The sequence below is a fragment of the Enhydra lutris genome, unplaced genomic scaffold (assembly GCF_002288905.1).
Source record: "Enhydra lutris kenyoni isolate GAN:26980312 unplaced genomic scaffold, ASM228890v2 scaffoldscaffold8, whole genome shotgun sequence".
In the NCBI taxonomy this organism is placed as follows: domain Eukaryota; kingdom Metazoa; phylum Chordata; class Mammalia; order Carnivora; family Mustelidae; genus Enhydra; species Enhydra lutris.
Genome location: NW_019154092.1, coordinates 29,176,806 through 29,203,204, shown reverse-complemented (window position 1 = coordinate 29,203,204; position 26,399 = coordinate 29,176,806). Strand labels below are relative to the sequence as shown.

Genomic DNA, 26,399 nt, shown 5'->3' with positions numbered 1-26,399 from the left:
GTCAGATATAAAGCAAGCGCTAAATCGTGAACTCTTCCATAGGCAGGGAAAAGGGAGATATTTTGCTGTAGTTAAGACTCAACCGATGGGGCTGCTTCATGCTGCAAGTGCTGACTTGTCTTTCCCCTTTGAACAGACTGACTCCATGTTACTTCAAGAAAGATTCTTTGAAAGAAGGAAATAAAAGACACAGATATAGTGTTTTTAAAAACATTTTTTAATGAAGAAATAATTCCATTCCAAAATATAGACACACAATTAAATAGTTTAATCACTTCAAAATATAACATGTCTCCTGGAGGTTCCAGCACGCACACACACACACACAAAACAATACTTAACAGCAATACAAAAAAACCCATACAATAGTAGTTTTGTTACAATACCAGTGAATATTGTGAAATCTTTAGTGTCTCTGAATTGGTTATTTCAAATGGTGTCAAATGACAGTAGTCATAATTAAAAACGTCTTACAGTTAATTAGCCTCAAGATGGAACATTTCTGATTTTTTTTCTCTTTTTGGTTCAAAAGTAAAAATGCCCTTTCTTCTGAGGACACAGTGGAGTTCTTGTTTGTGGCTCCTTGCGCGGAATCAAACCAAGGTGATTGCAGCAACCGAAGGTCGCCGTATTTACAAGGTCTATCTACAGTTAACAGCCAAGAACCAATAAGGGCGGACAAAGATGATCAAAATAAAAGCAGACATCAGTGCTAAATTATGATGCAACAGTTTGGCTCATGCATATAAGAAAATACATAGTATATCACAACAAAGGCCACACTCTTATGCAATTCAGTTCACATTACTACTTACAAATGAACCTTCCCTGCCTTATAGAGATCACTCGAAAATCCATTTTTCACCATCTCCAGCACATCTCTCTCTGACCAACTGAACTTACCCTGACTTGCGTCCTGACCAACCGCAACTGATTCCTGAATCTCATACAGCAGATTTTGCCCTCCCCCACTCCCTACCTCCCTCCTTCCCTCCCTCCACATGGCACCATGGGGGTGGTTGGCTGTGTTAGACCAGTGCTCATTAATAGGCCAACATCTCTGGTGGAGATGGATGTGCAACTTATTGCGGAACAAGAAAGAAACAACCCCCGCAAGATAAAACTATCTCACGGACAGGACAGGTGAAACCGTCTGGATTTGCACTTAGAACAGGCCCCAAAAGTAAATTTGGAGAGCCAAGGAAAGAAACCCCCCCAAAACCACAAAAACCCAAAACAATACACGCCATTTTGTCTCGGTTACAGGACAGGGGTGCTTGGGTCTGGTCTCAGTGCTGACGTGGAGCTAAGAGAAAGAAAAGGCGGCTGGTTAGTCAGGAACTGGTCATTGGCGGCAGTTTCCAGAGTCCTTGCAATGGCTTCTACGATGCTAGTGACAACCGTGTCATGGAGTTGGCAATGAAAGCTATGACAAGGGGGAAGGTTATCAGCAAAACGGTTCGAACCTTAGACAAGCATTTTGATGTCAAAACACAGAGTGACAACAGATGTCAGCTCAGTCCAGTCAGGGGCTGAATGCCACTTGCAGCATCCGAGTTCCGAGTTCCAGAACTATCTGGCTATGAGTTAGAGCTGACGGCAATGTAGGTAGCTGGGATGGAGTGGTTTTAAGTACTGAGTATGAGGCACGAGTGGCCACCTGCTCCATCTAGAGAGGTATGGTTTCACAGATGATGGGCGGTGGGAAGGAGATGAACGTTAAGATAAACCAACAAAACTCATAATAAAATCCATCTGTGCAAAGAAATCTGAGAACTGTGCAGTTGTGCCCCTTTGGTGTAAGCCTGTTCTCGGGGACATTTGTCAGGCTGCTTCTCTGGGAGAAGTAGGAAGATGCACATCAACGGACAGCGTGGGCTTCTTACTAACACCAACCGGGAGCTTTGCTATCGCCGAGGCAAGCAATTTTGTTCCAAAGGGCAGCCAAGGACATGGTTTCTGACCAGATGCAGACACGCCCTCTGGAGAGGGACCCAGCAGGTGTCAGGATGTCCGTTCTCAGCTGGGCACACACCAACCACCACCTACGTGGGGGGTGGGAGAGGGTTTTGGCCAGCCCCGGGAGCAAAATCGAATTGCTGAAGCTTTGAGGTTGACTCAGAGCCTTTCTTGCTTATCCTGAACCAGGACTGTTTAGAGGTTCTATATGCAACTTTATTCTAAAGCAGTGGTTCTCAACCTTTAGCATGCATCAGGAATCACCTGGGGGGCTTCTTAAAGCGCAGATGGCTGGGCCCAATCCCCAGAGTTCCTGATGCAGCAGGACCGGGTTGGGGTTAAGAATTTGCATTTCTAAATAAATTCCCAAAGTGATGCTGATGCTGCCAGTCCAAGGCCCCCACTTTGAGAGCCACTGTTCTAAATGACGTTCTCTTCTTTCTTTTAAAGGAGACAGGAATTCCAGAGAAGCTGCGCATTTACGTATAATGTATTCAATACGTTGCCGGATTTTATTTCATCCAGTCGTGCAACAAGTAGATCCTGTTGTCATTTCCCCAGAATCCCTAAGGGAGGTCTTTAATGCTCCCTGACAAGGGCCCTCAGAAAGGACCATCCACAGAGCCTTTCATTCTTCCTTCTTCAACTGTGCTTTTTGCCCATCAGCTTTTCGCTGAGGGCAAAATCCCAACTCCACTTAGAAGAGCCCGTTTCCTCTCCCATGACCACAGAAGGCTGCATGCAGAACACCAGGTAGCCAGCTAAGGCAATAAACATTCAGAAATAAAAGGAGAGTGAGCGTTTGCAAGCACACTTTAAGCCTGTACATTTAAAGCTGAAGGCCTCCAGACAACCTGATAGGGGAAGCTGTGGACGAGCGGTGTGGTTAGACATGCTCCCTAAAGCTGAAACGAGAGGGACGCGCCCTTGGAAGAGCAGAGACAACTTGAGTCCGTGTGGGGGTTGTATGGCACCTGTGGTTTATAAACAGCTTTAGCAACGAGTATTTCAAAACATAGTTCACAGTTTTTAAGAAGATCTGTGCTGATTTTAAAAACTAGAGTCTATATCATTTGAACGTTGCCTTTGTCTTTTTGAATATGATATTTATTTGGAAAAAATATTTACACTAAATTCTATGGCTGATTTGTTAGAGTATCTTGAAAGAAAACAACCCCAAGTTGGAAAGCAGCCCCAGAGACTGGATTATCCTGGTGTGATGGTTCAAGTCATTGCTCACAGACACTGAGAGACAAATACAGTCAGTACAGGCCAAGGGCCCTTCTTGGCTTCCGGGCTCTGAGTCTGTATACTAAGGTACCAAATCCTTTGGGGTTAGTGTATAATTGCAAGTGGTTGTTCTTTTCCAATTGCTGCAGGGGAAAAAAAATGTACAGTGTATAATAAACTAGTTTGCTAAAATCCCAAAGAATTCAGAAATCAAACGTCTAGCTATAAACAGTATTAATATTGTCATTGTAAACGCAACAGGTTCGATAGCTTGTGCAAAGGCTTAAAATGCTTGTTAATACTGCCATCGTGAGGAACAGCAGTGTGGTTTTCAGCTTGTGGGTTTTCCTTTTTCTCTCCGTGTGTGTGGTGGTGGCTGTTTTTTTGTTTGTTTCTAATCAGGGATGAGCCATGTTACAAAAGATGTAACTGATAAGTTAGCTTTGAACAGGAGTCAGAAGTCTTTTTTGTTTGTTTCCTTCTCAAAACACACAGCTACGAACTACAAATCTTAGAACAAAAAGTTAGCTGCGCTCTGGTCGGCAGAACGCGTCTCTAAGGGTGGGGGTCTGTCGGGAGTGGCTGAGCAGGGGGGCTCCTCTTGCCGCTGAGGCTGCTGCCCGGCGTGTCTTCTCCTCTCTGGGTGTGGGTGCGGGGCTCTCCTTCATCACCAGCTTTCGTGTTACCTTCATCATCTGTCTGACTATAGCTCGCCTGGGAATAAGGAACGTGTAACTTTTTTTTAAAAGATGAAAACTGTTCCCTAAGTTAGGGTTGCGAAGCTTAGGGTTCTCCCCAGCAACCCCTCCCGCCCTGCCCTGACACACATACATTCACACACTCTCTCTCCTCCCTTCCTCTGACAATCAGGAGCCAAGGTCCTGGGACATGGTGTGCCATTGCTCCTTCTGAAAGAGAGGACAGGAGTCCTCTGCGTTGGGTCTCTTGCTTAATGGGAGCTTGAGGCATCTGGAGGTCGAAGCAAGGCAAACGGAAATGTTTGTGCAGATGAGACCAGTAACCTACCATCAAAATGCCATGGTAATTAGAAAAAAAAATCCACTTTTGATTGTCCAAGCCCCCAGTTTCTGAAGTTAGGATGTGGCTGGCCAAGGAGAGTGGTGTACTGTCTGGGGGAGAGGGATGGAAGAGGGACAAATCCAAGATCTGAGTCTGCCAAATGGAGTTTTGGTGGATTCTTAAATTTAGTGTTAAATGTTACATATACTGTATCTCTTCCAAAGAGACTTGTTGAAAGGCAAGGTTTTACTCTGTTCACTGCTGTTAGTACCGATGACTGCATATTTATTTTCAAATAGCTTTTTTTTGAGCCAGAGGGTGGGTCTTTTATTTGTCGGGGTTCCAACCTCTGTTCCTTCCCTGTGTAGGGCTCTGCCCTGGCGGACACCTAATTGACTTGCAGCGGGGAAGCTGGCTTCCAGACCCTTGGATAAGAAATGCACAGCTTTGAGGCAATTTCTGGTCTTGCTGCATGGTCAGAAAGCCCAAACCAATTGATTTCCACAGCACAAACTGTTCTAAGATTTCAGCTCTATTTCTTGGCTACATCTAGAACTAGGATAGAACTAGCTGCAAAGACGCAGCTGGCTTTTGGATGGATCCGTAAGGTGTTAAATACCTTTTGCCTAAGTGGCTGATTTCATGACAGGCTAGCTCATATCTAGAGTCCCGTGGAACCCCAGCTCGGTAGCCACACAACGTAGTAAATGGCAGAGGCCGCAACGGTTTCCATTTCTCACCACCAAACTGACAACAAAAGATGTCAACAGTGGCTTAAGAACTTTCAGAGTACTGAAATCTTTGGCTTTTCAGTAGAAGACCCAAATGCCACTTCTTATCTGAGTTTATGTCAAGGACATTTCATTAGTTTGTTTAAGAAAATATTTTTCTAGGAACTAGTGACTGATGTTTAAATAATGTGCAGAATAAAAATGATCCAACCGCAGCCACTAAGAGAAAGAAAATGCTGTGAAAGGAGAGGCTTGCTCCTTTGGGACTAGATCTGTTATAACGGGAGTAGATGTTTTAAAAAATGGCTCCTGGGAATTGTTTCCACTGTGGTCATCATGACTCAGGAGAGCACGGGCTGTGGCATTCTCAAATCCAAGGGGCGGAGACCAGAATACATAGTCAGTTACACTGATACAGCCTCAGAGCTCGTCAAGTATATTTCATCATAGGAGCTCTGCCATGATGTCTACTTGCTTAATCCTGACGCGAGGACTGAGACACGAGGTTGGTAATGCATGAGCTAGGATTATTCTCTGCAAGTTGATGTGTCATTTAAGAGAAGTAGATCCCTTTTTAAACTTAGCAGACAGAGCTGACTTTATGACCAGCTGTACTACAGACGTCTGGGAGTCCACAGCTGGGAAAGACTGTCACTGAAGTAGATACGAGCCCTTGGGCTCCTCCAGCCAGCAACTGCGAGAGGTGTATCTACTTGGAACTGTCATGGGGGACAGCTAAATGGCCATTAGCTGGAGCTGGAGACACCATCTACACTTACAAGACAGGGTAGCCAAAAGTGTATAAAATCTCTGCACACGGCAGAGTCCTAGCTTTGTTTATAAAAATACAGAGAGCAAGCTAGTTCTGAGTCCCGGGCCGGGGGGCTTCCCCTACACTCACGTAGCAACTCCAGCAGCTCCCCGGGACTGAATAGCTTGTGAAGCAGTGAGCGCAGTGCCGGGCACATACATGTGCACTAACAATAAATTATGGTGTGTCTGGCACCATGTTAAGCTCTTTATAAACTACATCCCAATGAGGACAACTCCACTACGAGGTAAGTATTATGTTATATGTTGTGCAGAGGGAACAGAAGTTCAGAGGGGTTTAATAATTTGTCAGGGTTAGGCGGCCACGATTTGGTGGCACCCCTATTGAAATTGGGGCCATCGGAGTCCAGGCTCTGAGCTTTAAACCGTTACACTCCAGTTGTCCTGCCAGTCAAGTGCCAGTCTCCCTACACAATCACGTGACTGATGATTTTCCATGTAAGTTGCTAGGGCCCCTGGGGTTGGGGAATCACATGCCACGTAAATGATATTTTAAATTAAGCTGTATCTTGCTGAATTCCACAATGCATTTGAATTGGCTATTTCAAAGATAAAACGCTGCAGAAGTTGCCCCCTCTGTTTCACTTCTTTTGTTTTCTTTAGCAATGCATGGTTTTGCCTTCACTTGTTAAGGTGCACACATTTGGTCTCTGGGTCCTGAACACAGCACAACTCTGAGGCTGGCCCAGCTCTGGATATGCTGAGCTTGCCTGGACTTTCCCTTGTCAAGTGACGGAGAAGCTGCAAAGTCAGGTGCTGTTAGGGACCGGTGATGGGGCCCTCCAGACCTGGAGGATTTCTGGGGCATCTCTGGTGTTATAGAAGTGTCTGTGCCAATTTTCCTAATTAATAGAGTAAAAAGTCAATTCCCAAGGTTGTCTGCCAAGTCTCCCCTGGGTTCTAATGAAATGCTGGGATGATTCTTTGACATCAGGAGGGAAGGAGGATATTTATGACACAGGAACACAGAAACACCTAAGACAGAGTGGTTGTGAACTGAGGTTACTAGTTATCAGAATTCAGTGTACGGTGGCCATGTTTCCTCCTAAATAAGACAGTACTTACTTGAGAGGAGAGTGATAAAAGGATATTGTATTCAACCTTGCAAGCTGACCTGCGGGTGACAAAGGACACAAACAAGAAAGGTGACATGTCAAGTCTGTGATGCGGTCAAGCTGGTGAATTATTTGGTTGGAAGCCGTGCAGAAGGACAGAGAGTGAGAGTTCAATGAATGAAAACAGCATTCTGACCCGTCAGGGAACCATATGCTCACAGAAGAGTCAAGGAACGCCACTTCAGCCTTCTCTAGGGCATATGCCTTGAGTGGGGATACACAGGCCTACTATCGTCTCCTACACCTTTTCTTTACCTTTCCCTTGAAGTTGCTGGGCATGGAAAGGAGAGAAGGGGCTTAAGATTAACCAGAGATGGCAAAGACTCCAAATGCACCTTAAGCTATTAATAGCATTTCCCTTCATTTTATTCATAGAAGGTTAAATTTAATATAATTAATATATAATTAATATAAATATAATATAATTAATATAATTATAATATAATTAATATAATATAAATAAATATAATTTAGTATTTTATACGAAATGACTATCCCCTGTTAAAAAAACAATTGGGAACTTCAGTGACTGTTGTCACCAACATCCAGAAACCAAGATGGGCTTGAAGAGGGAGGCCTAACAGGCGCCACTAACAGCATGAACCAGAACACTGATTATTTAACCACATCCCTCTTTCCCTCTCAGCAGCAGAGCCAAATAAAACTCGTGTAGGAATGCCATCCCTCAGCACTCCCAGAGACACCCTGGCAGCCTCACCCAGGCTAATTTCCTTCTGTGGACGGGCCATAGATGTGGCAAAGAGCATTCTCCATGGTTCTCCACTTCTGGAAACTCTTTCTGTAGTGTTGAAGAGTGTCTTTACCTATATATATAGTCACTGATTTTTTTCTTTTTTGGGGGGGTGGGGATGGGGTATGATGAGGTCTTCATTTTAGCTGTTTCTAAAATACGGTTGTTAAACTGAAAAGGCTAATGGGGCATCCAAACAGGCAAAACCTTTGTTTTATATTGTTGGGATGGGGTTGGGATGCTTCAGTTTCTCTCTTGCTACATTCTTCTTGGGAAAATATTTTTAAAACAATTCATAAACATATTCTGAGAAGTAGAGATAATGTATTCTATCTGCTTCTCTTTCCTTCACTAACGGAGTAAGAGAGAGCCACTGCTCATCTTAAAAATATGGAGGAGGCTTGTCTGGCCACTGGACAGAAAGCCCAACATGAAGAAATATCCCATGGGTCCTGGTGAGGGGGGCAGTAGGTCTCAACCAGGCAAACATCCCTGAGCTCCCAGAACCTCAAGAAAATACCTGTGAATCACAGGGAAGAGAAACACACAAGCAAGACCAACAGGGCAGTAAAAAGTCTCCATGGGGAGAATGTATCCCCTTCGGGATGACTTACTAATTACGCTTATTCCCAGTTGTGTGTGTTATGTTCGGTGAATTCTCAGCTGGATTAATAACATACCCCAGTATATACGACAATCTGTCCATCCACATCCTGCTGAACGCGGGGCCTACAATTCCTCTACCTTTCTTGGAGAGATGTGATACTCTCCTACTGACTTATTTTGACATGAGGTGGGCAGGGAAGGTGGCTGAGGACAAAGGATTCAAGGGAAGAGATATATTTATACTTACTCAGTTTCTTCAGGCCTTGTTCTTTACATTTTCTTTTTTTAATCTAAGAGAAATTGCATCTTTCCCAATGATCTTAGAGGAGTATAAATCGTTAGTCACTATGTTTCCCCTAAAGGGACAAGGTCTTTTTCACTTTCCAGATCAGAATTTCTAAGAATTCATGGTGAACAGTATAGCTCTAAGAAGTATTTAAAATTTTACAACTGCTTAGAGTATGTGGCTTAAGGAATGCAATCAGAATATTCTGGAGAGGGGCGCCTGGGTGGCTCAGTGGGTTAAAGCCTCTGCCTTTGGCTCAGGTCATGGTCTCAGGGTCCTGGGATCGAGCCCCGCATTGGGCTCTCTGCTCAGCAGGGAGCCTGCTTCCTCCTCTCTCTCTCTGCCTGCCTCTCTGCCTACTTGTGGTCTCTGTCTGTCAAATAAATAAATAAAATCTTAAAAAAAAAAAAAAAGAATATTCTGGAGAGGGAGAGTGGAAGAAAGGAGAAGGGACGGATTTTCTGAGTGATGTAAAAGACCCAGCTACCGAGGGGTGGGGTGCTGGGGTCGGGCCTGGCTGCCCATACCTGGTAGGCCTCATCTTGTAACTTCTGTTTCAGGTACTCCTCCATCTTGAGCTCATTCTCCAGCTGCCGGACTGAGTCGTTTTCATAGTTCTCATCGTCTGGCCGCACGTAGGGGTCCCCGTCTTCTGAGACCCTGGGAACAGACCACAAATGGTGTTTAGGAGCAAATCTTAAACGTAGGAGTGGAATGCATGTGTTAGCTGTGGTTTTTGGCCCCAATTAACTGAGTCCCCGAATTCTCTTCTTGGCTTCAATTCACTTCAATTCAACATCTTCTGTTACCTAACAGATAATTAAAAACAAAAACAAAAACAAAAAATCCCCCAAAACCCAAAAAAACAAAACACAAACGTTGGAAGTTTGGAGAAATGAATGATCAAGGCATTCTCATATGTAATTTTTCTAAGGCATTCTGATGATCCTTGGTCATCTGTGTTTTCCTCTGGTTTACAGAAGTGAATTGCCTTTAAAGTGTTTGTGAGTCTTAAAAGAGGTGGCCTTATCTTTGGAGAGGATATAGTTTTCCCAATCTGCGGGCTTTTTAATTTCTTTAAAGTTGGAATCCAAGAACACTTTCTATAAGGAAAGTGAGCCCTCTAGTGAAATAATGATTAAGGACATTTGTTCATAATTTACCCCCTCTTTGTGCTGGGACATGCACCCATGTACTTTATTTTTTACAGTAGATTAAGTCTTAGAATAATCAGCTCATGGGTGTCAGGGAGGTCATACTTGAACCCACAGCTCTTGATCTTAAAAAATTCATACTAGTTCTGAATCTAAGAAATCATCTCAAATTGTTCAATTCTATCATGAGATAAAGAGCGAAGAATGATCTCATTCACTAATGTGTGACTCTATTCGCATCTCTCCATCCCCGTTTATAAAAACCCTTTCTGAGACTAAACATAAATTCACTACCTAAATCATATGATTAAAATACTCTCAGAGTAAAACCCGGTGTCTGTTTACATTGGACAGATATTAAGACATGCCCTAAAGTGAAGAGGGCGATCAAGTAGAAGTTTCTGAGCTGGAACTTAAATGCCACTGTTCATGTTTATTTATATCTGTACAACATGTTCTCATTATTTTTAGAGGTTTGGGGCCAGCCTAAATAGGACTGCGAGGCCTCTGTGAACTTTCCCTTCCCAAGTCCCGCAGCCTGGTGGTAGCTGATACTGTCACCAGAATGCTGGGGACAGTGGAATGGGGTAGAGTTAGCTACAGTCTTGGATTTTTGGATTAGAACAAGAAAACTTCAGGTAAGCACATGTAAATGCTTCATTCTGAAAAATCAGAGAGGTTACTTACCAGACTACATTGCCAACAGTTAATTCACCATTTTCAATAAGAAGCAAATCAGATAATTCTAAATTATCGAGGAAAGGACAGGAAAGCAAACCAAAAGTAGCCTACTGCTACTTAAAGTTATGTTAGAACAGTTTTGTTTGCATCTCTCCGCCTGCCTTTTCACCACCCGCTTTCCAACCACATCTCTTTATAGCTCCCCATTACTACTGGTCTACTCACTACTTGGATTGAGATCCAAAACACCAGAAGGGCCTCTGGTTCGTTTCTTCTTTGGGTCCTGAAAATGGCCAGTTTACTTTTGTAGACTAGTCTACAGCATTTTTCACATTAAGCACCATCACCTTCCTGGTCTGTAATGCTCGGGGAACCCCTTTGGAACCCTCCGGTGAGCCTCTCTGTCCACCTTTCCCACAGCTACCTGAGCCCCCCTCTCTTGCAGGCTCCCCTTGCTTCCCAGCCTTCCTTCCCACCCACGCTGGGTTCAAGCAAGCCCGTCCTAGGGCCTCCCCCTCTGCTTCTCAGCTTTGGGTTCCTAGGCCTGTCTGCTTTGAGTTTGAGCTGATCCAGGGACACAGACAAGTCTAGAGGGGATGTCACGGGTTCTGCTGCTTTCTGTCAAGCCACAGAAGCCTAATTGGATGAGAATCTTTGCAAAATGCCTTTCAAAGGTCAGATTTACACATACTCAACAAGTCCACCAGATTGGATTTCTTTATAATGAGGCTTTAGACATTCATTGATTTCAATCCCAGGTGCTTAGATAACATTGTTCACACCCATTCTGAAGAGAGGCCTCTCCAGCATCACCTGGTCCTCTACGGGCAAATACAGTACATTTAGAAGGTAGGATGATTTATCTCCTGAGCGAGTCTGTGAGTCCTGAAAGGCAGAGAGGGATTCCTTAATACTATTTTGAGTACACCTACCCCGCGCCTTGGGCGTGCCAGGCTCTCAACAAGTACCGGCTGGTTTTGGTTATGGCTATTCTGGGTAGTATGAAGGCAGAAAAGTCCCAACACCCAATTTTTTAAATTTATTTTTTATTTTTTTTATAAACATATAATGTATTTTTATCCCCAGGGGTATAGGTCTGTGAATCGCCAGGTTTACACACTTCACAGCACTCACCATAGCACATACCCTCCCCAATGTCCATAACCCCACCCCCCTCTCCTGACCCCCCTCCCCCCAGCAACCCTCAGTTTGTTTTGTGAGATTAAGAGTCACTTATGGTTCGAACACCCAATTTAATGTAGCATCCATCCTTCTACCTCATCTGGCAGAAAAAGAAAACTTCATCATCCCTTTCTGAAATAAAGAATGAAGCAACCACGTTTCTATTTTCCTATATTGTCTACAGAGTGTTGTGTTCCTGAGAAAGACCCCCCCCAGCCGAAGATACTCACACGTCACTGCGCATGGTGCTGGGGGGGGTGCTGCCGTGGAGGTACCCAGGTTTCCGGGCATGGATTTGTGCTAGAAAAGCCTTTTCCGAGGTGGGCGATGGAACCAGATCCTCAAACTGAGTTCGCGTAAATTCAGAATCCACGTTACTCTCTGTTTCACTCCCCACCTCTGTTAGGTACCATGGAAGAAATGAAGAATGACTTAGTTTTTTTTTTAGTGATTGGCAAATAAGAGGGCTGCTGGGCTTAACATAAGTCAGCCTGTGCTGTGGAAAACATTAACCAGTTGTGGTACATAAGTCAGGTGAGTTTATTATCTTTTTTTTCCCAAAATGCCATTTGATATTGACATGAATTTCTAGAAAATCATTAGGTATATACAATATTGTCTTTTTTAATCTCAAACATATTGAGGAGTTTCTGTGTCTTGACTGAATTAATTTCTTTTTTTTTTTAAGATTTTATTTATTTATTTGACAGACATGGATCACAAGTAGGCAGAGAGGCAGGCAAAGAGAGAGATGGGGAAGCAGGCTTCCTGCCCAATGCGGGGTGCTCGATCCCAGGACCCTGGGATCATGACCTGAACTGAAGGCAGAGGCTTTAACCCACTGAGCCACCCAGGTGCTCCAGAATTAATTTCTTAATACATCTGTTTTTCCCTTCTACAAAAGTCTTCATGAGAACTGCTGTTACTTTTGCTTACTATTACTTTATGATTTTATTTATTTATTTGACAGGCAGAGATCACAAATAGGCAGAGAGGCAGGCAGAGAGAGAGGAGGAAGCAGTCTCCCTGCTGAGTAGAGAGCCTGATGCAGGGCTCTTTCCCAGGACCTGAGATCATGACCTGAGCTGAAGGCAGAGGCTTAACCCACTGAGCCACCCAGGTGCCCCTTACTATTACTTTAATACAGGAAATATATAACTAAGATAATATATTCATTTAATATCTCAAAGTATTGTGAGTATAAACTGATAGTATTTGAAGCTTCCACAATGAGAACAACGTTTTAGTCACCATGTGCTAGGGCTGTGGGTAGACGTCATTAGTTGTGATGTATTAACTACTGCCATTTTTATCCTACTTGGTAATCTTAATTTAGACTAGCAGCAACAATTTTTATTACTTTAATTCTTATTATAGAGGCTTTAAGAAACCTAAATCCAGAATCTTTTTAAAATTGAAGTTGTATTTCTTTTTTTATATATAATTTTTATTTATTTGACAGAGAGAGAGAGAGAGCACAAGCAGGCAGAGTAGCAGGCAGAGGGAGAGGGAGAAGCAGGCTTCCCGCTGAACAAGTTGCTGGACATAGGGCTCAATCCCAGGATCCCGGGATCATGACCTGAGCCGAAGGCAGCTGCTTAACCAACTGAGCCACCCAGGCACCCCTTAAAGTTGTATTTCTTATAATAGTTTAATCTCAAACTTAGTGACTGTCAGACAACTATCTTGCTGGGAGGCTAAAGGAACAGATGAGATATATTAGTAACTGGTAAAATATTTATCTGCATAGTCATGCTGTTAAAGTTTTAAAAACTGTGTAGTATTACTAGAATAAAGAGTCCCTCTCAATGTCGTGCTCTTTATTTTCTGGAAAGATCTTTCTTTGGACATATTGCAAAGGTAAATTTCCATTTAGCCTCATTCAAATAGCCATGCATTCCCAATGAACAGAGTTTAAATGAGTAAATAAAACATTTGACTTTAAGAAATAACTTTAGCATCATGTCACTTTGGATCATGATATTATACCTTACAAATATCAGATATTACAAAAACTAGGTTTACTTGGGGCGCCTGGGTGGCTCAGTGGGTTAAGCCGCTGCCTTCGGCTCAGGTCATGATCTCAGGGTCCTGGGATCGAGTCCCGCATCGGGCTCTCTGCTCAGCAGGGAGCCTGCTTCCCTCTCTCACTCTCTCTCTCTGCCTGCCTCACTGTCTACTTGTGATCTCTCTCTGTCAAATAAATTAAAAAAAAAAATCTTTAAAAAAAAAAAACCAAACTAGGTTTACAAGTCAATTTTGGTATATTTCTTTATTCCTCTCTGTATTTTTCAAACTTTCTGCATTGAGCATGTATTAACCGTCTTCCAATCAGTGAAATATAAATAGTACTAAAAAGTCTGAATATACTAACAAAGTATCACATAGATCTGTAGTATATCTTTTCCTACTTGACAATGAGATCTCTAACAGAGGCCCCTAGCACTTATTGGTACCTCTGCAATGAGCGGACAGCCTAGAGGGGACTGGGGACTCACCCGAATTCAGCTCTTTCACGAGCGAGGACATGGTGTTAGTGATGGAATCTGCAGCGACTAGTAAGTCATTCCTTAAATTTCTTCTTGAACCTTGAGTGAAGAAGAAATGATAATTTAAAAAAACAGAACACAGCTTGTCCTCCCCCCCCCCAAATTTTTGTGCAGTTTATCATTTACATTGATAATCCTGAAGCAAGAGAACTTCAAAGACTTCTCCTTTTCAGAAGTGCTTTGATTCATTTTCTGAAACAATACATTGTACTTAGGGCAGTGGCCACAGATGACAGAGGGGTTCATTCAACTTACTGTGCAAATCAGGACAAGTTTGTGAGCGAAAGGGGCTGGCCATAATAATAAGACTAGGTGACCTGCCATAAACTGGGATGGTCCCAGGTCAGCTAGTATCTATAGCCGCCTTTTTTAAGGAAAACTCACACAGATGTAAAGTCTGGTTTTGCCGGGAGAGCTACATCTTGCCAGCTGCTGCTACTGTTTCTGCCATGACCTGGTGGCCAGCACACCGGATTCTGATCTCCATCACCACAGCCTCTGTTTCTCATCAGGGCTCCTGGAGTTCCCCCTACCTACCATTATAGGTATCTCTGGGGAGTGGGAACCCTCTCCACCAAATGCCCCAGAGCGTGGGATGGGGTGGGGATTCTTGCCCCTGCTGCGAGACCTGGGCAGAAGGTGTACATCTGGGACTTTGAATTCCAACTTCGACTATGATTTTTCATGGCGGACAAAGATTACGATGAGGTTTCAGGCACACAAAGGGTTAAATGGGTGTCTGTGGACTGGCTTGGGTGTGAGGTAGAGGTGGAACAGAGGGCTCCATAACATCTTGGAAAAAAAGGGCTCAAGATTCCGAACACCTGACTTGTAGATGAGGTCACAAAGCATGAGCTCTTTATGAGCTAGGGGCTGCCCCTAAGCCACAACAGCTCTTCTGGTAATTTCTCCGGAAGTAAACCTCAATAGGTAAAATAATAAATATATGTAAATTAAAAAGTCAAGAGTCAGATAAAACAATGATAATTGAAAGCTCATTTTGGTTAAAAATGCTGTAAATTTCTTCAAGATGAAATTGAGAGAAAGGACTTTTTTTTCTTCTAAAAATTAAAAAAAGTTTATTTTGTATAACTTATTTTCTTTTTCAGAAGAAAAAGTCCTCTTATGGATCTATTCTTCTCTCGCAGAGTAGACAGTACATCATTCTCTTCCTTTAAAATGTAAGATTTTATCCCCATACGCAATGCATGAGTGTCTCTTTCCTCATACTCTTGCAATCTCTGCCTATTATTAAAGTTAATTTTTTTAATCTGCTAAGCGAGAGGTGATATTTGTATTTCTACAACAGTTTGTGAGATTGGACATCCTTTTATATCTTTATTGGCAATTTATAATGCTTCTTCTGTCCGTATCCTTCACCTGTTTCTGTTTCAGAACTCTTTTCTTACTGATCTCTACATGCTTTATGTGGCACTACAATCGTGAAACTCAATTGCCACATACTCTGGAAATGTCTTCCTCAGTCTATTTTTTTGTCTTTTGACTTTATTTATTTATTTATTTTTGCCTTAAAACTTGTAATCGAATTTATCTCCCTTTTCCTTAGATCTCTATGTGAGGACCTGGAAAGTTGTTCATGATATACTGCTAACCTAAAGAAAATGCAAACTGCAGACCAAAATACAATGCATGGTCTTGTTTGAGTGAAAAAGAAGAGTAGGTGTTTGTAAAAATTACGTATAATCATATATAAATGAAAAGCTGAGAAGGACCAAACTGTCTAATAGTTTGGGAATGAGACTGGCAAGGTGAGGGTCCCGTAGGAAGGTATTTTTCTTTTTTCTGAACTTTCTGTAGATTTAAAAAGCGATGGCAAAAAAAGTTTCACAGGGGGTTAACGTATTTCCAAAGGCACAAAACCGCTTGCCTTGAGGACCCTGCCCCTACCCCTGGTGTGTGTGTGAATGGAAAACGCAGCAGGTGGGAGAATACGGTTGTATTTATCACTCTTGGGGCTTCTCCACTGACTGTGGAGGCTGAACCCCAGGGCCCCACGTTACAGAGGCTGGAGGGCAGCTGTCAAATGATGGAGCGACCGCTTGATCGCCGCGGGGCTCCATCCCACTTCAGCTGGGACAGTTTAACCTCAATCTTGAGTTTGCTTTAACACCAAGAGAAGAAAGCAGGAAATAAGATCTTTCGGAATTTTAAAATGGATTCCATTTATAAAGTTTCCTGGGATACCGGTGAAAGGATTTCCCTTCCCTTAATGCGCACAGGCTCCTAAAAAGTGGAGCCGGGCTAGAGAAGCCGAAGGAACGGAAGACGGTGAAGTGAGAAACTGACCCGCCTATGGAGTCTCCAGACCAGTCGGGACGAGGGCCACGCGGGCCGAGCCGCTCGGTGGCTCTGATGAACTCTACCCGCCCAGCACACCGCGGGCTCCCACTTGCCGCGGAGGGAAGCAGAACGCAGCGACAACCAGTGCCCGCCACTTACTTTGCGCAAACGCCTCCTGAACGTCTCCCCCGACCCCCGTGAGGGAGTCCTGAGGGGTGTGCGACGGGCTGGAGCAGGCGGACGCGGAGCGCACCGGCATGGGGATGGGCCGGCTGATGGTGTGGCTGGGGGAGGAGCGAGGAGAACCTGCCCCCTGCGTCTGGAGAGACAAGGCAAGTCATTAACGGGTTTTCCCAAAGCCTCAGGCAAAGGTTAAAAACAGTAACCTTGACGATTCCCCAGCAGGAGGACGCCCGGGGTCATGCAGACGGTAATCCTAAACCTGAGTTGCCAGGGCACATAATTCAGGACCACATGGCTATAGTCTGGAGTTTGGGTTACATATTGGAAGTTAAGAATATTAGTAGAGGACTGTTCTATAGGACGGGAGATGTGTGCCGGTGGAATGAGGCTACTGGTAAGCGGTGATAATTACAAGGTGTGTCTGTTTCCTCTTTGAGGGAAGTTCCGTGTAGAACAAAAAGACATTTCAGGATAGAGTTTGAAATATAAACTAGGAGACTCTTGGGGATGGATGTGGTTTGTATAATTCCTAAATTTTCAGTCTCTCTGTCTTGGCATGATCTTTAGAGGATAATTTATAGGTCAGATCATGCCACATAATATCGTGCATATTGAGTCTCCAATTAAGGATCAAATGAGGCACAAGTTGTTTAATCCCTATTTTGGGGCAAAAGTTCACTTTGTCAAATTGCTCTGTGACTTGATTCAAATGGGGAAGAGAGAAGAACTCTCGGTTTCTAATTTTTGGCTACTTTAGGGATTTTGGGCCACATTTTCTGTAGGGAATGTCCTTCTCTGTGTCTATGAAAAAGCAGTTATTTTAGCAATAAGAACAGTGAGATTTAAAAGTGAGTAAGGAAAAAAAGTAGAAAATAACGAAAAGCCATTTCTGTCTGTACTACAGTCCTAGGCATGAAACCGTTCACACCTTGAATTTCACAGCTTTGTTTCTACAATGAGGTTTCTTGGAAAGCTTTCCCGTGTTATGATAATTAGTCTACAAAGGAAGCCAGTCATGAGTAAGAAAATGCGGTGCGACCCTCATGTGCATTGGGTGTTCACATAAACTCCATTCCAGTCTGTTGGGTCCGGCCAGGGAGACGGAGGACTCTTTCACAGCAAGACCCAGAGACTGACCATCAATGCATTCAGACCCAGTGGCATGCCCCATGAGAGCAGTGCTCTGGACTATTCGATTTAGACTTTGCTGTGGGGTCTGCTTGCAGTTAAGACACACAACATCAGTTCTGGAAAATGCCATGCTGTTAGCTTTCTGGGGCTCAGCATCACACACAAAAGTCAAATCTATAAATTGAGAAAAATCTAGAATTAGAAACGAGGCAAAAGAGAACAGAGCAGAGCAAAGAACTCATGTGACGCCGATGGGCTGGGGATGCCACTCTTTCACTCTCAACAGTACCTTGAATGGTCTGTCCGGGCCCAGGGAAGAGCGTGACCCTTGGCAGCCTGTGGCCCCAGCCTGCTCAAGGACGCGTCTGATTTCCCCCAGCAGACTTTGCCACTCAGTCTCATTAACCACGAAACCTCCGCTTCTGAGCTACTGTGGTATCCTCCTGTTCCCCACACCGATAAGAAATGACTTCACTTTTTCGTCGCGCTTTGCCAGGTAGAGGGGTTTTCATGTGCCTCCCCATTGACTTCTCTCCACGACCAACCATACTAAGCATCATTACTTTAAACGTGCAAGTGTGGGTCGCAATGCCCAGAGAGGTCAAGAGGATGGCTGGGGGAGGTTGAGCGGGAGAGCCTGGGCTGGGGTCAGATGCACAGATGCTCTGGCTACCCTGGAATGCAGCGGCCTGGCTGTGTTTGGGCTACTGAGGGGCCCTCAAAGGAGTTCCTCTGCCCTGAGCCAGGCGGGGCCCCTGGCAGGCTTCTTGCCCTTACCCGTCCTTTTCCTCAAGGACCAGTCACACAGCAGGGAAGAGGGACTGGGATGGGAGGTTGGACAGAGGGGTTCAAGGAAGGAGGCTCCTCTTGGCTATGCAGCTGGGCTACCCCCTCAATTCTGGGGAGCCAGACCCTCTTCTGGGGTAGGAGTTTCCTGATAATAATAATAATAGTAGTAGTAATAGTAGTAATAATAATAATACAATGGCACTTTTTTATGTAACTTACAGTGGCCAGAGCACTTTTACATACATTGTTTGTAAAACATTCTCCCCATTATTGGAGCTAGGAATGATAGTTGCTTATATTCGGATAGGAGTTTGCCATCTATAAATTAATTTAACCCCAACTATTTCACTTCATCCTCCTAGCAACTGTATTAAGTATTATATTCCCATTTTTCAGGTTAGCCAACTGAGGCTCAGAGGTGGTAGCGGTTACCCGAAGCCTCCAAGCCAGAGAATGGCAGAAACAAAGTGGATCCCCCTTTCGTCTGCAAGCCTGGGGCTTTCCCACAGCCCCACAGTCGCTTCTGAGGACCAAAGGCATCAGGACCACCCATTGCAGGCTTCACTAACGAGAAAGGTTTAGCAGCCTGAAGCTGAGAAGGTGCAGGGCCTGGCCCCATCCGTGGTGTTGGAGTAGCAGCCTAGGGCTTCTGGCTGGGTTGGAGGATACCTTTCAGTTGCCCGGTTGCGGTAGCGGGGAGAGTGTGAGTGCCCCAGGGGTGGAAGAGCCTGCAGGCTGCTTATCAATCACTGCAGAAATGCAGGTGCAAATCTCTTAGCTGCAAATCTGAAATCCAAAAAGCAAAGTACTTTGTTTCATAAGGATTTGAAGCTGTGTATGTGCTCCCTGCGCTGCAAGGCCTTTCTAAAGCCCGAGAGGTTCTGACTCCTGGGACCTGTCTGGAGCCAGTGACTTCAGATGTGGGGCTGTGGGTGTGCATTTCGGTATTTTAATGGCTATCCTGGTGCTGCTTGCACCTGTTCGTTGGGCTCTCCAGTACAGGGAGCCCACGGGGCTGCCTGCGCCCCCCCCCCCCCCCCCCCGCCTTGGGCAATAACCTGGTCCTTGGAACCTTCCGGTCTGTAAGTCTCTTACCTCCCCTTCTGCTCACGCCCTGAGCTTTCCCGCTGTGTTTGAGGCACTTCCACTCCCAATGCTCCCTGCTTTGTACTGCCTGGTCTCCAAAATCAGCTTTCCCCACTTCTTCCTGCCTGCTTCCTTCCTTCAAAGCCCCTATTAGTGGTTCTGTGTTAAGAGACAAATAATTGACTGTAGTTATGTGTTAAGGGAAAAACAACAGACTGAATCTAAATTACACCGCTGTGTGAGTGACGGAGAGCCACCATCTCCTAAATGAATCTCTAATTGGTGCAATTTCAAGCAGTCTGATTGTGTGAGGACTAAGTGGAGATTCTGTGCTGGAGACACGATTCACTGGCATCTTCCCTGCAATGCCCAACACCCACCGCGTGTCCAGACTCTGGGGAGCGGAGGGCCCTGGCTCCCTGGGGATCATGTCTCTTTGTCTGGACACTGTCCAGTTTGATGCATTTCCTGGGGCCTACTGCTGGGAATGCCATCTCTGGCCTTCCTTCCAGCTCTCTCTTTAGGGTCACTAGGAAGGGGCAACTGCCTCTTGGCATTGGGGTAGATCAGTGGAGATATCACTGGGTTTCATTGTCAGGTGGTGACCCCTGTGGATGGTGGCCTCTGGCCTGGTTGTGAAGTCTGGTTGTCTGCCAACAACTTCAGAAGAGTTAGAGTGCGTAATCTCTGTGAACATCCTTTCCTGGAAATTACTTGATGATTAATGGAGAGAAGACTTAAGGGACAATGGTCCATGCAGATCAATATAGAGATCTAAAATTCCTGAGAGAACAGTTGATTTATGGAAGAAGGAAAACATACATCATACTTGGCAAATTTAGAATAGCTCGCTTCCTAGCGAATAAATGAAAAATTCATTTCTGCACTTCATCCTCTGAGTCCTCTCAACTTGCTCTTGTATCAATTTTTAAGAAGGCTGACAAAATCCATACATTTTTCTGATTCTTTTCCAGGAAGTATTTTGGTTTCCTCTCAGCACCAGAAAGGAGGGAGGCTTCAGGGAAAGGACCAAATGTGTAAACGCTGAAACAGCTGTTCCTGGAGATGCGGCTGAGCAGATGACCACGAGACAGGGGTGGACATCCTCCCCGTGGCTGAAAAGTCTGCCTTTCAGGTTTGGCTGGGAACACAGCCCAGTCCACCTGCTTTTCGTTAGCAGCTTGAGAAGGTACAGCAGAGCAGTGTTTGGCTATGTTTGACCCTCTTGTCATCCTTTCGTCCAGTACGCATTCACTGACTATCCTTAAAGGGATTGCTGTGTCCACAGTGCTGCGGGGACACAGATGAGGTGACTAATTCTGACAGGTCAGGCAGGAGGCATCACTTGACTTGGGTCTTAATAGTGGAGATTTCGGGGCAGAAGAGAGGATGTGTTGCAAGGAGAGAAGAACATTCCAGGCCTTAGCGTGTCATGAACAAGGGAAGGGAAGCGTGAGGGAGCCAGGATGGTGGACGCACCGGTTCATCATGGAGAACGGAGGAGACTGAGGCTGGTGAGGGGTGGTGCCAGGTTTGGGGGTCTCTGATGTCATAAAAGGGGCTAGATTTAATCTGAACTAGAAGGTCATCTCCTCAGGTTTTTAAGTAGAGAAATAATTTTTACTTTCCTAGAATTAATGGACTAACCCCTGATTTTAAAAAAGGTAGTGAGGGGTGTCTGGGTGGCTCAGTGTGTTGAAGCCTCTGCCTTCAGCTCAGGTCATGGTCCCAAGGTCCTGGGATCGAGCCCCGCATCGGGCTCTCTGCTCAGCACAGAGCCTACTTCTTTCCTCTCTCTCTGCCTGCCTCTCTGCCTACTTGTGATCTCTGTCTGTCAAATAAATAAATAAAATCTTAAAAAGAAAAAAAAAGGTAGTGAGAGAGAGTGAGAGAGTCTGAGAGGCTATGTTTTGAAGACTAGATGTTAGTCCTAATACCGCAGTTGATTATTTGTGAGATGAATTCTGCCCCCTCCAACTCCCCTATTCCACCTGTGACCGCATCACCCCCTCCACAGGATACCCACCAGAGAGGATGGGCAAGGAAAGGAAAAGAAGGTGAACTGATGCTGGTAAAACTCATCATTTCTGGCCTGTTCATGTTCCATAGTGTGTTTCGGAGAAGTAGGAGGCTGAGCGACCAGGATTTCCTGAGTTCATAGGGCCTCCAGTTGTAAAGAGAGAAGAAAGTGGGGGCAGGAGACAGGATTTGAAATGTTTCACTTTCCTGCTCTGACCAAGACACTTAGTTAACTGGAGGGAGGAGTAGGGAAGGTGTGCTTGTGTATGTGCATGTGTGTAAAATAGGGGTCCAGTTAGAAAAGTTTGCATATTGTTGGACACATGTGTATACATCTATATGCAATTTTATACTAGTATCTGACATGCATATAGTATTTTACAAAGTGCTTTCACATCCATTATCTTTGAAAATCTACACAACAACCCTCTGAGCTGTGTTATTTTCAGTGTGTTTTTAATAGATTCCTGGGAAGTTAGTTGACTTAGTCAAGATCTTACAGGTGTGATAGAAGAGTGGGGACCCCTACAATCAGGTCTAACACGAGTGATCTCTCTACAAAAATTTTTATTGAGACCTTACATTCTGAACTCAAAGGCAGGATATCTGGTTTTAGATTGGGATGTGATATTTGGCACTGGAAGTCTACCAGAAACTGAAACATATTGTCACTGCAATTACACCCCAGCTGCCTTAATTACTAAACTTTTTATGAGTGTTCTTTTTATGGTTCCTTCAATAAATCTTAAAGATACACAAAGAAGAAAGAGGGTAGGATAGTTTTGATGCAAGTTTTGTAAAAAAAAATTTATTGCTTATGATACCATAATCATCATGTTATATTACAGGCACTATTTTTTTTTTAATTCATGTTCTCTCCTCGAGGGGAATAAATTCATGCATTACCTCTAACAAGAAACAGTATAAGTAGGAATTATATATACCAGTATAATAAAATACATTGAACCACACAGACTTATGATAAAGCAAGTAGAGGTTATTAAATCAAGCACAATTTGTTGTGCGCAGTGTCTGAAATCTGATTTTACAAAGAGAATGTCCCCAGAGGGGTAAGGCTCATAAATAAAAAAACAGAATTTAGAAGCACACGCCAGACTAAAACCTCTAAATTCTCTCCTTAGATCATGTTACACCAAAGGAAGTCTATACATTGGGATGGCATAAGTTCATTTCCTTGTAGAACTGCCTGCTCCAGACTGGGCCAGTCAGGGTTCTGTCTTTAATTTCAGCTGAAGGTCAGTGTCATAATTAGCCACTTGACATCTGCTGCTGTATTTATCTGTTTCATTACTTAGTGCTCCTCTTCTAAAGCTCTGAGGGAAGACTTCCTTTTTATATTTCATGCCAACCGAAATTTTGGTCCCCTGAGAACTGGCATTTTGGTTCTGATAAAACCACCAATTATGTTTTACTTTTCTTTCTTTTTTTTTTTTTCCTTGTCTCCTGGCCAAAAAGCTCTGAGGCACACGCTTGCTGCTTAAGATGAGCATATTGGCGTTATCTTTTCTTTCGTTTCTGATTTTTCTGAATTTATTTTATGAAGTAATTTTTGATGACTTTTGTTGCAAACTATCTCGGGTCCTTTTCGAGAAGAGGCTTGAGTGTACAAGCAAATCAAATGAGTCAAGACAAGTAAACGGGTCTCCGTGCCCAGACAGCGCACTGCTGCCATCTGGACGGTGCCCACGAGAACCTCTGCAGCAGGACCCAGCTGAGGGCTGCCTCTCCCAGACTGCGGAGCCGGGGAGGGCTCTGAGGGAGGAACGGGAAGGCAAGGAGGCAGGACACTGCTCTACGTGCTCAGCCTCAGCCAAGCTTTGGCTCTGGGCAGCATATGTTCGTGAACCCACTGGTCCACTAAGCCTTTCCAGAACAGGTAGCCTGGGAAGAGGCAGGAAAGGGGTACAGGAGAGACCTTGCTCAAGGGAGGCTGACTGTCTAGAGGATGACTGCCCTCTCTCTCCACTTGGCGGAAGAAGGTTATAGTTAGCCTTTTTTTTTTCCTTTTTCTGTGCACATGCTAAGTCAGAGACAGGAAAGAAAAGAGGCTGTTGCAAAGAGAAGTGGCACAGCAAGGCATTCTTGTCTAGCATGATCTAAGTGTGTTGGAAGTATAATAGCAATACCCCGCGTGTGGCTTTACGGGCAACGGCACAGGCTATACGTGCCCGTCCTTCACCCAGGGCGACTCTCTCTCTGTCAGATTTGACTCTAGTCGAGTAAATTTTTTTCACAAAATACAAAATAGTGTCATACATTGTCTTTATTGTCTAACATTACAGATTAGTTTTACACTTTCCTTTTTTACAGACCGTGGGAATGAAGGGTAAAAATGTGTCCAGCATTTTGCAGACATTCTTTGTTACACACAAACACACACAATGAATAATAGGAAAGAGAATACAGAAGAATAAAAGGTACGCTGAAATCGGACAGGCTGTGGTTCTAATCGATCCCAGGAAATAACGTGAAACTTCCTGCTAACACTAGCAAGAGTACATGCACTTGACATTAAAGCTGCTGTTATTTTGCTTCTAGTTTGTTATTGTTATTTTTTGAGTATGCTACTCCCTCTGCTGGCCCTGGACCTGACCCTGTGGACATAGGGTTCCAGTTTAGACTACGGTTACGAGAGTCACGGTGCTCCTGCTTCCGGAGAAGACATATGTAAGGGCCTTGTGAACTCCCAGAGCAGAAAGGTTCTTGGTGATAAGAGAAAGCCTGAAAGTTACCTGTTCTTTTGAGATTATTATGAACCAATGGTAGGGATTCTGCTTGCAAGAACTAAACAATGGGCAGTGTTTCTCTTAGGTTGAACACATTTTGGTGACAGGGAAGACAGGGCTTAATACTTATGCAATGAAAAGAGATGCAATTGGCTGACATTTTTATACAAGGAGGTCCCACGCCTTTCCATTAAAATGGATACTGAACTAAGTGGTTGACAGCATGAGAGGCTGTAGAGAGTAGCTTGAGTCTGTGGACTTTTCCTAGTGTAACTTTAGTAGCGGTGGTAGGCATCTCTCTACTACGAGAAGGGTCTGATCAACAAACCAGAAAAGCATGAGACTGGTTTGAAATGTAGACTGCTGGAGATCTAGAAAGGTTCCAACAAATTACAATTTTTTCCCCTCTTCTAAAAGATCTAATAGCTCTTGTTTTGATGCTGACAGTAGTAATAGTCATAAAAAATGCTAACTTTTGTAGGTGTCCATTCAAGCACTACATTGAAAAGGAAGCAAATTAGTATGATTTTTTTTTCTCTTTCCAAACTGAAGCATGAACATACATTAGAGGCAAAAGCAATGAGAACAACAGCAGGATGGCAGGCCCCTCCACAGTTAGTTAAGACCTGCAGTAGGGAACATAACTTACTCCCTGCTTCAGTTCTTCTTCCTACAGAAAGATTGAATCAATAACAGTTAGATTACCCAGGGTTCCAGCAAGAGCATGTACACAGCGTGAGGGAACGCAAAGGGGAGGGGGAACATCAACATGGCTTTGATGGCCGCCTCTCCTACCTTGGTGACTTTTAGTTCCACATCTCTTTTGGTATTTAAGACAGACCATCTCTTTCCTTCCTGTGTCCATACATCTTTCAACACAGTCTATCCCTCTCTCCTGGTGTTTGTATATACCGATCTGATAGAATGTGCTCGGGTGGGCTAGATGGATGCCAAGATGGCTGGCGGTAAGTGGACTCATATCCATCAATATGGGAAAATAAGTGGCGGGGTATTTTCAAGGTTTCCTGTCATTCAGTGAAGGGAAAGATGAGATCGACCCTCTTCATTTGGTATATTTGAAAAGGAAAGCAGAAAGAGCTTTTCTGGATGATCCAGTGAGATAATAGGGCAGAAACAGTAAGAGGTTATTAGTTATCTAGTCCTGTCTTCATATGTACAGTACAACAAAAAGTGAGTTCTACGCGTTATGGGTCTAATACACTGAAAAGGAGATTTTGTTTAGAGACGATAAAGCATTCCCAACACTGATGGCAGGAAAAGTTGACTAAAGAATTTAAAAAAAAAAAATTTAAAAAGGGGTGCCTGGGTGGCTCAGTGGGTTAAGACTCTGCCTTTGGCTCAGGTCATATCTCAGGGTCCTGGGATCGAGGCCCGCATTGGGCTCTCTGCTCGGTGGGGAGTCTGCTTCCCATCCTCCCCCACCCACCCCGCCTGTCTCTGCCTACTTGTGATCTCTGTCTGTCAAATAAATAAAATCTTTTTTAAAAAATTAAAAAAAAAAAAAAAGAGCAGAGAAAACAAAAGAAAGAAGTGTCACACTTATACCTGGCCAGGACACAGGTTTCAGCAAGTATTTGTCAAATAAATAAAAGAAAGAAAGAAAGGAAGAAGGAAGAGAGAAAGAAAAGAGAAAAAAGAAAAGGAAAGAAAAAGAGGAAGGGAGAAACAATAAATTCTGGTGTGTCAGGGATGCCAGAGAACCAGGGACCTAAAGTAGGGACGTCTGTCTCACAGATGAGCTGCCCCAGGGATCTGGCCTTCCTCACTCCATCAGAAGTTTCAGTTCCTGTCTTTGGCAAGTCCCCTTTCCAGTCCACAGTGGTTCCTGCGTGTCTACATCAGGCAGGCTGACCATATAGCTCTGACTCCTCCACTGAGCTGACTGTGGCCAAGGGGCCATGATTACTCTCACTGTGACTTGGAATGTGATTTAATATATACCGAAGAAGGGAATAGAGATATGAAAGGAAGAATGCTACTTCCCGGGGAGAACAACATCATAGTATTCTTCAGAGGACCTCCCTAGG

General features: G+C 44.2%; 1 protein-coding gene across 6 annotated transcripts in view; it reads right to left on the bottom strand.

Moving 5' to 3' along the window:
- Positions 1-243: 243 nt before the first annotated feature.
- LOC111142434 (dystrobrevin alpha) overlaps positions 244-26,399 on the bottom strand; it is a 258,816-nt gene continuing 232,660 nt past the window's right edge. For 2 of the 6 annotated variants that reach the window (XM_022495557.1, XM_022495558.1), the window contains one exon: positions 24,779-25,021. In XM_022495557.1, the coding sequence (XP_022351265.1) occupies positions 24,971-25,021 (51 nt within the window). In that variant the 3' untranslated portion in view covers positions 24,779-24,970. Of the gene's footprint in view, positions 1,307-9,056; positions 9,190-11,776; positions 11,946-14,044; positions 14,135-16,555; positions 16,716-22,471; positions 22,511-24,778; positions 25,022-26,399 lie in introns of those variants that run through there. The other 4 variants (XM_022495554.1, XM_022495555.1, XM_022495556.1 and 1 more) reach the window with 4 other exon arrangements.